Source organism: Hippopotamus amphibius, chromosome 6 (genome assembly GCF_030028045.1).
Source record: "Hippopotamus amphibius kiboko isolate mHipAmp2 chromosome 6, mHipAmp2.hap2, whole genome shotgun sequence".
NCBI classification, from domain to species: Eukaryota; Metazoa; Chordata; class Mammalia; order Artiodactyla; family Hippopotamidae; genus Hippopotamus; species Hippopotamus amphibius.
Window position 1 is genome coordinate 56041634 of NC_080191.1, and position 13914 is coordinate 56055547.

The 13914-nt window shown below is 34.7% G+C and overlaps 1 protein-coding gene across 1 annotated transcript; it reads left to right on the forward strand.

Moving 5' to 3' along the window:
* Nucleotides 1–5020: 5020 nt before the first annotated feature.
* Nucleotides 5021–13914, forward strand: VIP (vasoactive intestinal peptide). The gene is made up of 7 exons (XM_057739812.1): nucleotides 5021–5196; nucleotides 6389–6503; nucleotides 8361–8483; nucleotides 9446–9550; nucleotides 10320–10451; nucleotides 11600–11688; nucleotides 13090–13914. Exons 2-6 carry the CDS (start codon nucleotides 6397–6399, stop codon nucleotides 11643–11645), a joined length of 513 nt encoding a protein of 170 aa, XP_057595795.1. The 5' UTR covers nucleotides 5021–5196; nucleotides 6389–6396; the 3' UTR covers nucleotides 11646–11688; nucleotides 13090–13914.

The following is a 13914-nucleotide window of genomic DNA, read 5'->3' on the forward strand; positions in this document are numbered from 1 at the left end:
CAGGGCGCATTATTCCAGGATGGGTCTCAACATTGCCAGACTTCTGTCTCAAGATCATCCTGTAATAGCGACTACAAGTTTTTGCAGGCCACATAACATCATGTACAAAAACTTTAGCTCTAAAATGTTTTCTCTAACTCAACTTCTATTTTATTCCTCCATCCCACAGAAAATGTATTCTTAGTCATTTCTGGGTAAACACAGTAATTTTAAGACTTAAATTCTGTCAGTTCAGGATTTGCTATATCCCTCTTTTTCCTCAGAGTAGCATCTAAGTTTGTGAGCATATGTACGCAACATGAAATCTGGGATGCTGCCTCTCTGTCCTTGGGGGGATGCTCTGTGCCTAGCTGTCATCCACTGAGATGTGCAGTTCCCTCTGGTCTCTAGTTATGGTCTGGCCCTTGGTTAAAGATTGGTGGGCCCTTTCCACTTTTTACCTCTTGGAAGGCATTTGTGTTCTTCCCAAGCAGGATGTGGGGGACTTTCTTTGTCATACAGGTCTATCTGCTTCCTCTACCATTGAAGAGTGTTTCTTCATGGTTTTCTGTGGCAATCAGATGAGAAATGAAGCCAAGTTAGCCTCTACTGCTGAGTCCCCAAACTTAATAGGGAAAGGTTCTGTCACGCGTCCTTTCAATCCTACCATAAACCTACTACTACAAAAAGGGGGCAGAAGGTTGCCTCTCCATCTCTAATAATTTCTTCCCTTCCCATCTCAGAGGCTCTTTCCTGGTCTGAGGAGAATGGATATAGTGGTGCAGAGACTGTGCGAACTCAGTAAATATTCTTGCTAAATCTTTCATTCTAACATCTATAGCACTGACATATACACACTACCAAATGTAAAATATATGGCTAGTGGGAAGCTGCTACAGAGCACAGGGAGATCAGCTCGATGCTTTGTGAAGACCTAAAGGGTTAGGATAGGGAGGGTGGGAGGGAGGCTCAAGAGGGAGGGGATATGGGGATAAATGTACACATATAGCAGATTCACTTTGTTGTACAGCAGAAACTAACACAATACTGTAAAGCAATTATACTCCAATAAAGAAAAAAAATCTTTACTTCAGCGTCCTTAAACTCAAGAGCCAGGAATTAGACATCATTATTTTCCATTTTCTTCACTGGTAACATCTCCTCTCCTGTGGACCTCATGTAATCTGATCTCCAAGTAGAGGGGGGTCACTAGGTTGAAGGCTGGTTACAGGGAATGTATTTATGGTGGGGGAGGGGCATGTGTATGGTCATGACATTGTGAAGTAGATGAAATTTGTTCTTATATCTTTAACACATTTATCTATTTTATGGTATAAGTTACAGGTGTGCAGCATTATAATTCAACTGCTGGGTAGTTGAAGTGATCACCAACACAGGTCTAGTTACCGTCCATTACCATACAGTTGACCCCTTCCACCTGTTTCCCTAACCCTCCCAACCCCCTTATCCTCTGGCAACTACTAATCCAATCTCTATCTATGAGTTTGTTTTCGTTCTATTTTGTTTATTCGTTTCATTTTTAAAAAATTCCACATATAAGTGAAATCGTACCATATTTGTCTTTCTCCAAGTGACTTATTTCACTTAGTATAATACCTTCAAGTTTCATCCATGTTGTCACAAAAGGATTTCATTTCAAAAAAGGATTTCATTGTTTTTGTTTTTTTGTTTTTTTTTATGACTGGGTAGTGTTCTTTTGTGTATATACACTATATCTTCTTTATCCATTCATTCACCTATGGGCGATTAGGTTGTTTCCATATCTTGGCTCTTACGAACAGCGCTACAGTGACGGAGTCCTTAGATATATGTATACATTATGTATATTACACTAAGTATATACATACATATGTATTATACATAGCATATATTAAAAGTATCTAGATATACACATATACACATGTATATACTTCCTAGTACAAGTTATTGAAAACTAAAGTACTTAAGAATATTAAGTTTAACATGACTTCTTAAATATCTTCCCAAATGGGAGGTTCTAGACCAGAGGTCAAAGCTTTTATGTGAAAGGTCAAATAGTAAACATTTTAGGCTTTGCAGGCTATCCAGGCTGCAGGCTAGTCAGGACTACTCTACTTGGCCACTGTAACACAAAAGCAGCCATAGACAATACATATTTGATGCATTTCCATGTTCCAATAAAACTTCACTCATGAGTACTGAAATTTTGCGTCGTGTAATTTTCACATGTAACAAAGCATTTTTCCTCTTTTAATATTTTTCAGCCTTTTAAAAATGTAAACATCATTCTTAGCTTGAGCGATAAAACCCAGAGAGTTGAGTCCAATGTGGCTCACAGCCAGTAGTAGTTTGCGAACCTCTCACAACTCAGGGTGTAGATACTCAGGATGGGTCTCATGGCAGAGTGTGAGTTTGGCTGAGTTACTCCGGCAAAGCTGTCACATCAAGAAGCAGAAGCGCACAGCTTTAGCTTATCATCTTTAAAAAGGACTCTCTATTAAGCTCTTTGCACTAAGGAAAAAAGGGTGACTGACTCTGGCTTTCTGCCTATTTTCTGAGCCTGAAAACCTCTTCTGTCTGACTTTCCTATATTCAGTATCTTTTAGTTTAGAATGCCAGTTTCCTTTCCCTGCCCTTGGTCCACTTGGTGAAAAAGGAGAGGGACATGCCAATGTCTTTATGAGTTTTTTTTCCCTTATCTGACCTGTTAGCATCAATAATGATGATAACAGCAGTTGCAGAAAACCACCAGTCCTCAATGGAAAGAAAGCTTATTCAAGATCCGGAGACCTAGGTATCATCCCTTATTTGTAACTACCACCTGAGTGACCTTGCAAAAATTATTTAAGCTCTCTGGACATCAGTTTACTTACTTGTAAAAGAAGGATCTTGGAGATCTGTCCTAGTTGTATGAATGAATGTTGATTCTTCTTTTTATAAATATCATTTTTATGAGAAGACTTAAGGTAGAAAATAGGGTTTGCTAGAGATGTGGGAACATTATGGAAAGATATGCCAAAGTAGGGGAAAAAGCAAATTTAAACAGTTAATTCACATTTGTATTTACTGAGTTTTATAGTAAGAAAGTGTTCAGGATAAACTCAGCTATAGTATTTTTTAACCTTGTTTATTTTTCTGAAAGATTCCATAATTTAGCTGGATAAAGAGCCTCTGGTTAACATCCATATCCTTGAAAAAAAAAAAAAAGAGAGAAGAAACACATTGTTTAAAAAAATCTATGAATTAAGTCTTTTGAACCTCCAGATGGTGCTGTGATCCCATTTTGAAATTCAGTTTTGCTTTCTAGTTTAAATTCACGGGAGAAAATACAGTTCTTTGATTTAGTTTATTTTTATTCAGAGGTAATAAGATTGAATTATTTCTCTTTATTTTTGTGTTTTATTATTATAATGGGAGAAACTGTCTTCACCATTGGAAAACTTGCTGTAGTCACTCTGTGTGAATGCTAAGTGCTTGCTTAGACCAAATAATAACCAGCTCTATGTCTTTTTTCTTTTAAATTTTTCTGCTTACCTTCAGCATTGGGTTTCCTGTGATACTCAATCAACTTATTTTGCTGTTGCTGTTTTCAGATAAAATTGCTTCACTGGGAATTAGGTGACAAAGAGCTAAGGATAAAAAAAATTCCATATGAGAATGATTTCAACCTCTAGTTTGTAATAATCAGGTAAAAAAAGATTTCCTGGAATTAAGCCACAGGAACTCTGGCTTAAGTCAGAGCTGTCAACTGGGAAACAAATTTCCAGACATTTTGAAATCTAATTCATTTAATTTTTCTTGTAACTGGATTAGAAAATATGATTAAGCAAAGCAGGATATTCTTTTACTGGATCAGTCTGACTTTGAATGAAGGAAATAGATACTGAAATCTTAAAGTAGAAGAAAGAAAGGGGGCTTTAGACCTGTTACCCCTTAGGAACTTACAAAGAAAAATGTAAAAGAACACACACCCTGGCCATTTATTTTTTTTTAATAAAAGGAAGGTTAGCATTTTACTTTGTTGTCCATGAAATTGTTCAGGTAGCTGCATTTTTACCTTAAGCTCTGATGCTAGGCTACTTCAAATTAAAAACCCATAAATAGAAATTAAGTATTTATCAGAGTACTCCATAAATTCTTTCCAACTAGTTCTTTGAAATCACCTGTCAAGTAACTGAACTGGAAAAGTTCAAAGCTGGTGTGGGTGTGTGTTCAGGGAAACGTGTAATTCCACACAGTGCAAGAACTTTAAAAAATTGATGAATATAATGTTCAAAAAGAAAGAAAAAAATGAACCTCTTTGGCTATCCAGTATGATAATTTATTTATTTTTCTGGTCCATTTGAGGTCATGTAGGTGAAAAGGCATTAGGGGTTATGACATTTTATGCTAATGTGAAATAGCAGTACTTCTGTTATTCTGTGCAACAGTGTGCATATTACACTATCTTAGAGGCTTTTTGAAAATTTACCCAAGGCTTAGTTTCAATATAAAGAAAATGTAATAATAGAAAGAATATGGAAAATTATTTTCAGATGTTTTTAAAATTAGGGTAGATCTCAAGAAAGGTAAAGTCAGGATCTACATGAATAGTATAAAAATAAAAAGGCTTTAGGGCAATCGATGCCTTGTAATAAAGGAGAATTATATGTTTGTAAGCATATGAGCCTAAGTATTTCTTGCTTTCTGCATCTGTTCCTGCACATAAAATTCTTATTTTCTGAAGGCATTCCAGTGGCCCTGGCCATAACACCAATCAGGCTTTTATTTCATTGCTACTCATTAGAGACTAAAATATTTCACATTAAGCTTGGTACTTTTTTGTTTAAAGAAAAGTAAATTTCCCCTTTTTATGTTACATCTTGAAGTTACTCACTATAAGTTTATATAAATCAGGCATAATGACAATTTAATAAGAACTTCAAGTCCTATTCATCCCATGAGAGTACTACTGTGACGTCTTTCAGAGAGCTTTGTGATTGCTCAGCCCTACGCCTGAGCCCTATAAAATGATGGGCTTTGAAATGCTGGTCAGAGTAGAGTGAAAAGGAGTTGCTGGCAATAGCAGCCAACCCTCAGCCAGTACCAAGTTCTGGTTCTGCTCTAAGGGCAAGAGAACTGGTGGAGATTTTGTCGGCCTCACAGGGCTTCAGCACCTGAGACAGCTCTAATATTCTCCTTGGAACAGAAAGCTCCCAAGGAACACTACTCGACAAGGTAAGTGAAAACTTTACCTTTCTTCTTTTTTTTCTCCCCCTGCCTCTGGAACTTTTTTTCAGCATATATTGAGTTTTTTTTTTTCTCTTGAAAAAGAGTTTTACACTGTTCCTCCTTTACAACAACAAAAAGACAAGTTTCTAAGTCACCTGGTAAGTATAGAAATGCCTCAACTTCCCACATATGGATGGGTTTTCTGAATTCTTTAGTTGGAAAATGCTTTACCCTGCTTTTTCTTTTACTCAATGCCCCTTTAAAAATAATGCATCAAAGTACTGTTTTTTTTTGGCTTGTGTATAAATTTTTGACTGAAGTTTCAGTGGGTACATTTGTTTTGGAAGTTTCAGCTTGTTTTTCAGTGATGTTTTTTCATTTCATATCTTAGTTATGTGAACTTAAAAAACATTTATTTTCCTCTTTAAATGCTATGAGTTTTACAGACAGCAAGAGAAACAGGCACAAACTCCTAAGTTTCTATCTAGAAACTATTTAGAATTGAAATGTGTAAATGAATTAGATATAAAAACACACAGGCTTTGTATTTAATGTATTTTTCCTTTTATGGCAAAAATTATTTCATTGGTAATATGTGGTTCAATGATTTTTTTTGTACTAATTTTCGCTACAAATTGAGTTAGTTAATTCAAAACCAAACTCCTTATGGAGGTTAAACTCCCGGTAACATCTATAATTAAAAGAGGAAAAAATGCAATACAAAATAATTTTATAAAGATATGTATATACATATGTACATACATTATTAAATAGATGACAGTCCAGTTTTATATTGATCAGATACTAAAAAGTTAGAGTAAAAGAAGAAACTTTAGTTTCTTGAAGTTGTTTCCTTAGTTAGAAAAGATACTAAACATTGATGTTACAACTCTGTTACAAGAAAATTGTCCCTATAGTTACTTCCAGTAATATAAAAGTATTGCATTCAATATATGCTTTTGCCTAGTGAGAGGCAGCAGCTGAAAAAGACCTTAATTTTTATTCAAGACCATTCACATACACAAAAACCTTCTTGATTTAAAAAGCATTCATATTGCAGTTTAACTCTTTCTATAGGAGGAAAATTACTTTTTCTAAACTCTGCAAGAACCTTCAGAAATTACTGCTAGACACTCAGAATTACTTTACTGGAACATCTATGGTTGGAAAAGCTGATGTGATTCTCTCCCTTTTTGAGGTACAGAGATGGAAACAAGAAGTAAGCCCCAGCTCCTCGTGTTCCTGACACTTTTCAGTGTGCTCTTCGCACATACCTTGGCATGGCCTCTTTTTGGATCACCTTCTGCTCTAAGGTAGGTTCTCTTTCAATTCAGGCTGTTGAACATTCTTTCTCCATGTAAATGGGAATTTTTTATATGTTATTTTGGACAGTTCAGTTTTAAAAAAGAATGTATTAGTTACTTAAATCTGTCGGTTGATATGTTAAGCAAGTTTTTTCAAATTCAGGCCAATGTGATTATTCTGAGTCCTGGAATTCACTCTCAGAACCAGAGAGACAAGGTCAATGACTAGCTTTATGAGTAGAGTGGATCACATTTCCAAGCAAGGCAGAAGGAGGGTCTGACTTTCCTTTCATTCAAAACTGGTTTTAGATGAGTGATGGGCTGTTCTCCAATGTCATCTCAGTCCAGTTCAGTTTCTGTTGGAAAAATATGTGTCTAGTTGCCTACCTCATTTTAGTTCATTTTCAAGATCAATCAGCAAATAATCATAAGATGAGTAGTTGATTAGTGAAATGTGCATAAAATCAGTTTGGACAGACTAGGCAGAACCAATTTGTCAATATCAAAAAAAAAATTGTGGGATAATTGATCTACTGAGACCCTCTCCCCCAATGAATGAATTTTAAGGTACTTGGTTTTTTATCATAATTCCTTAGTTTTACTGCTCTCTATGTTATGTTTCATATTTCAAATTCATATAGTGTAATACAACTCATCTTTAAAGCTTTATCTGAAATAAATTTATGCTAAGGAAGGAAACAGTAAATGGAAACTACCTTAGCTTAATTCTTCCTTCCAGTTTACAGGGACTACTCTATCTAAGGACAAATAATCACTTCTTTGCTTATTTTCTCATTGCTGAGTCTTTGTTCAAGGTAGGCTTATGCTTGATAGAGTAAATAATCTCTTAGCTGTTAGTGGTTCTCTGTGAAATCGGCTTAAAGCCAGATCATATGTTGCTTTGATAACTAGATAGGATGAGTCTATCTGAATGGTTATATCACAAGAGAGGAATAATCTCAAGAATGCTGAAGTTTGCACTGATTATGAGGCTTCACACTCAAAGAAGGCTGCTTGTTACTGACTACTAACGACTGCCTCACCAAAAGATGCACAAGTGCCCGGCAGACCACACACTCCTTAGAAGTTTACTCTAACAGTGAAAATATGCACACACATAATTTTAACAGTGTACTAGTGTTCAAAATGTGCACGCACTCCAAGTATAGTCATATTCCATGTATAGGCATGACTACTCTTAGCCTTCCAGTAAAGCACTGTATATCCTCTATTAAAATTGTGTTACTGCATAAGATTAGAAACAAAAAAGCTCCACAAAATTCATTGAATTTGAGTAATTATTCAGAGATGGAGAGAGTCTTTGAACTTGGTCACTCCATCAGAATTATATTGAATACAGAATACTAGAAATACATTACAGCAAGGTGAATCTTTGAAGTAAAGTTTAGGGACTTGGAGAAAGAAAAATAGTTAATATTCAGCTCTTGAGAAATACTGAGGCAATTAATACTGACCATCAAGAAATACATAAATTGCTCCCAATTTTCATATTGAATATAAAAAATTTCCCAAAGTTTCTATTTTGTGTAAAATCTTTCTACCTGTGAACTTTGCAAAGTGAAGCTGTTGCCAAGGAAGTGCACTTCACTTCATGTACTGAAAAACTGAACTAAGTAGCTCTTCTGGTACATACAGCTTGTAAAAGTTGTGTGGGATAAGCAAAATTCTCACTCTTTATACTTTTGCAAACCATAGAAATTGTTAAATCAATTATGTTATCCATATACTGTGAATGGGTGATGCATCTTAAGATTTTGAGTATCTGATTTCAGAGGATTATAAAACCATAAGCACTAGCTTCTGAGAAAGGCATGTATTATACTTTACTGTATTTTTTCTTAACAGGATGGGCGACAGAATACCATTTGAAGGAGCAAATGAACCTGATCAAATTTCATTAAAAGCAGACACTGACGTTTTACAAAATGCATTAGCTGAAAATGACACACCTTATTATGATGTATCCAGGTGAATTCATTTTTATTGAGTTTTATTTTAGGAAATACATTTTTGAAATCTAAGTGTTTTATATTTGTGTCACCATGAAGCTAGTCTCATAACATAACACTACAAGTTTCCTTGTGTCATGGCTTCACTCAGCCTGATTTATTGAAGATCTTGCTGCTGTACATGATGTTCATGTAGAGAGGTTGTAGCAGGCCAGGCTGAGCAAATCATCCACTTATATTTTATTGTATAAAATTTTAACATCAGAAATTATGCCAATTCTAGTAAAACTACAGCATTTAGGATTCCATGACGGATAAAATTCTAAAACTAGAGTCTCACCTCTACGTAAAGAAAAAATGTGTAATAATAAAAGCTATTCACTTCATAGAACTATTTGTCCAGAGCAGCTTTTCAGTGTAGACAGAGGAACTCTGTACAGAAGACAAAGCATAAAATAGTTCTCATTTGGATGGAAAAATTTGGTTGATAGGCTGTAAGATCCTTTCTATCTTAAGAGATTTTTGTTTCCAAATATTTTGGCAGAAGAAATAGCAAAAGGCATAAGAGGATATTTTGCTAAAATAGGGATAATTTCCCCTTGCATATATCTTTATGCAAAGTAGAAGAAATAAAGCACCATAAATAAATAGAAATTAATATCTTTTTCCACCAATATTTCTTAGAAAAGAATTAGTTTTATAGGTCCTCCCAGGGAGTATTATTTTAACATTAAGATATGCTTCTAAAAAAGCTAATTTCTTTATTTTTTCTAAGTTTTGGGCTGGAAATATAGATATAAGTCACTAGAATATGTCACTAGAGTATATTGCTTATTGCGTTGTTAGAAAACCTCTTTTTGGACTTAAGTTTTCATGAGGAGCTATCAAATAAGTTGATGTTTCTTTTTTACTTAGTGAGGCAAAATAGTATTTTAGCAAACTATTTACAAAGTAATGTTTTTGCTTTCTACCTTCTTTCAGAAATGTCAGACATGCTGATGGAGTTTTCACCAGTGACTATAGCAGACTCTTGGGTCAACTTTCTGCCAAAAAGTACCTTGAATCTCTTATTGGAAAACGAGTTAGGTAAAGAGAATTTATTATTTTTAAAAACATATTATAATTATTAAATTCAGCAATTATATTTTCACTGTAAGCAACTTATTTACTTTATTCAAAATTAATAACTCTTAATAATGTTTAATTTGGTTATAAAATAATTTATATCTTCAATGAAATACACCAGACCCATGGATTAAGAAAATAAGGTTTCCTAGTAATATCGTACTCATTGGCTCCAGACACATTTATTTTTCTTAAATAATAATCATTTATAAATCTGCAAACAAACTGAACTAGACACAGTAATAAATAAATAAGACAGTATGAACTGAAGCAAATTCTAAGGTTAACCATAGTGTTTGTGTTTTACTTCCTGCTCAAATCAAACATTGGAAGATTCTGTCTTAAATGGCCAAATAACTGAGTATTTAGATGGCAGTACTCAGGCTGGCATAGCTTCATAAAGAAGCATTTTTTTTTTAAAGAACTTTTCCTTCCAATGGCAGAAGACAACTTCAAGTATTTCCTCATTTTTTTTTTTTTTTTTGATAAATTATTTGCGCAGTTAGGACAACGTGTCTAAAGGCACTCCCCGTAAAGGTCGAAGTGCATGGGATTACTCCTTGCTCACCTCTACTGAGGCTTCGATGTATTTTTCTTTCAGTCTTTTTGTGGTAGAAAATGAGTTGGGTGTTAGAATTTCTTTTTATCTGACTCCAAGAAATTCAGACCTTTGGTACTTTTATCATTTCTTGTTAAAATTATTTGATTTTCTTATCCTCTTGTTTCTTAGCAATAGCATCTCAGAAGACCAGGGACCAATCAAACGCCATTCGGATGCAGTCTTCACTGACAACTATACTCGCCTTCGAAAACAAATGGCTGTAAAGAAATACTTGAACTCAATTCTAAATGGAAAGCGGAGGTAAAGAAACAGAGAATTTGCTAAAATGAGAAATTATAAATGACTTTCAAAACAGAAGCTGCATATAGAGACATACCTCTCTCATCTCTAAAGCAGTGATTCTCAACCTTGGCTAACATTAGACTACCCTGGATAATTTAAAAATACTGATGTCTGAGCCTAACCCAAACCAATTGCCAGGAAATTAGTGCCTCTAGGGATTTGGTTCTAGACACTGGTATTAATTAATCCCTGCTTGATTCTACTGTGCCTCCAGGGTTAAGAGTGATGACTGTAGGGACATCTAGTCTGAGTCTGGGAACAGATTTTATCAAAAGTGCTGATTTTTAAAACATGTACAAGGCAGTCAACTAGCAATTTGGTACATGGAATTTCCTTTACCTGCGTATTCAATATCTGTATTTTACTGAATTAAATCATGAATTATTTTGTCATCTCAGATTTGGTAAAACCTATGTCTCTCCATGGTATGTAAATATTGGAGCACAATATATAGGACAAGTGGTGCTCTCTCTTTTTATTCCAATTATTTTTGTTTAGGACAATTCTGTTTGGGTGAGATCAGGCAAGATGACTCTCTTTGCTCACCAGATTATAATTCTATAGGAAAACTTTAAGACACTTTAAGATCGAAGAAGCATTCATTCATAGGTAATGATTCACCTGAAAGAGAGTTGTTTAGCTCCCAGTGCACTTTACAGAGCACCTAGCACCACCTAGGTCACACATCACCTTTTCTTTAGATGCTTTCTCATCCAAAAGACTTTTTTTTTTCTTTTTTGCTGTTTATTGGAGCATAATAGTTTTACACTGTTGTGCCAGTTTCTGCTGTACAACAAAGCAAATCAGTTGTATTTATACATATATCCCCATATCCTCTCCCTCTTGAGCCTCCCTCCCACCCTCCCTATCCCACGCCTCTAGGTCATCAGCAATCATAGAGTTGACCTCCCTGTGTTAGGCAGTTGCTTTCCACTAGCCTTCTATTTTACATTTGGTAGTGTATAAATGTCAGTGCTGCTCTTTCACTTCATCCTAGCTTCTCCTTCCCCCCTCACCATGTCCTCAAGTCTGTTCTCTACATCTGTGTCTTTATTCTTCCTCTGCCACTGCCTTAACATGCATGATCCTCCTGTTCTGGTCTGCAGCAGTGAGGGAGAATCTCCTGACTTTCTGGAAGAGTTAGAAAAATGATGAAAAAGCTCTTTGGAGCAAAGCTTCTGTCAGCTTCCCAGTGGTGAGTATATCTGTGCGTTATTATATTCTAGTAGCAATCACCTAAGTATTTAAGTAGGTAAAAGTCACTTGGTAAAAAACATCTTAGAGTTCTTTCAGTGAGACCTCACCTAAAAAGGACATTTCTACCTGACCCCAGCTTAGTAAACAGCTTAAAACGATTCATGCAGTGTTCTGATAGCATGAAAGAGAAAGCTCACAATGAGGAAACACTTTGGTATCTCCTAGGCTCATTCCTATCCTTTTGATGAGATAATAGAAAAGGAAACTGACTCACACTAATGAGGAAACTGGCTTTCTCTTTGATAGTCAAGCCATGCTGCTTCTATTAATTTAAGGTCTAGTCCCACAATCGACTGTTAGCATCTCATTTAATTTAAGTTAAGGAAATACCATAAAATTACAGCGTGGCTCATTGCTGTGAAAATACCAAGACATTCTGGGTCACATTATGTTTCTTGAAACATAGTAAACTTCATGCAGCAGAAGTCAAATTTAGCTTATTTTACCTCTGAAGTGAGTGTAGGTACTATAACTTCAATAATATTCACTGTAAAACAATTTTTGAGTAGAGAAACCATGAATAGATTTTTTTTCCTTTGTTAAGTGATAAGATTGTTATCAAAGTTGTTTTTATGCCAACATGAATAGAAGGCATATTTCCTTCCCCAGTTACACTAATGCTTACATTAGCTCATAAAATGTTTTCATAAAGCTAGGTAATCCTTTAAAGAAATTTTATGCCATCACTCTATCAGGTTGTCAAAAATTTCTCTAAAGGACTCCAAATAAATATTTTTGGCTTTGTGGATTGTATGGTCTCTATAACACCTGCTCAACTCTGCTATTGTTGCATGAGAGATACCTCTAAGAGAGATACCTGGTCAGGGCTTATGTGACCATTCCTCATCATGCATAGGTATTTCAGAGAAACAAATTCCTCAAATGCTCAAAAAAGAAAGTGAGTTACATATAGTTTCTCAAAAAAATGTTTATAAAAATAAGGCTTTTCCAATAAATTCAGAAATACAATAGACACTACAATATAAAGGAGGATTAATTACTCCCTCTTTTTATGAGTTTCCATCCTTCATTCTTTGCTTCTTTGAATGGGTGACATTGGATAAATTCTTTTAAAAAGAACTTTTTTTGGCCAACCACTTGAAAATTACAAATGGGTAATTATTTATGACTAGAGAACTCCTTCACATTCTGGCTTCCTTTCCAACAAAAGTCCTTTGGCAGATTCCTTCTTGATATCCCAAAACATGATCCCCTCTCAAAAGCTGCTGATAGGGGGCAAAGGGAAATATTTATTAAATGAGTAGATAAGTAAATGAAAGTAAGAAGCTGTAAACAAAAAATATTTTTATGCTTAAAATACCAATTCTTTCTTTTTCAGAATTCTTCAAGGAAAACGATAAGCGAAGTAATTCTATTTTGAGTTCTCCATAAGTAATTCAAGAAAACAACTTCAATATCAAAACCAAATAAAATATATTGTGTTGTGAATGTTGTGATTTGTTTTACTCTGATGTAATAACTGTGATGTTTACATTGTAAATATTATTTGTGAGTTCTAAAATTTGTCCTGTGATTTCATATGCTGTGTATCCTTTCTAACAAAAATATATTTAATGGTCAGTAAATACTAGGTTAATTCCAATTATATGAGGCTTTTGGAAGGGTAGTACTAGAGCAAAATTGATGTGTTTATTTGTAGGACATACTTAACTATTCAGAAGAGTGGGGCAGATAATCAGCCCATCTAAATCTGAATGTTGAGCAGATAGAATGGTGTATTAAATAAACTTCAGAGTGTCTAAGAGAATAACAAAAACAGAGACATTCATCAAAAAAGATTTTCAGAAAATGTTGTGTGTTTCTGCATTCTGAGGCAGCATTTATTTTGAATGAAAATTTTAAATCTCTCAAATTTGGATCTCTAATTGCCAAAAACTGTTCTGATCAAATGTTTCAGTTAAGGAGAAGGGCCTCTACTTCTGACTCTGGACTTTTCCTTTATGCTTGTGTTAAGTATGTGTAACATGTAAACTGAATGGAACATTTGTTTTTCAGTGATAAATATTTTTTCCATAACCTCTCAAATAATGCTTAGGTCATATGAGCTTTCTTCAGTGAAAGTACATTTGGAGAAACAACTATTTTTCCAAAATGATTGTAAGAAATTAAATATAGAAAATAAAGGCCTTTGATTATCATTGCA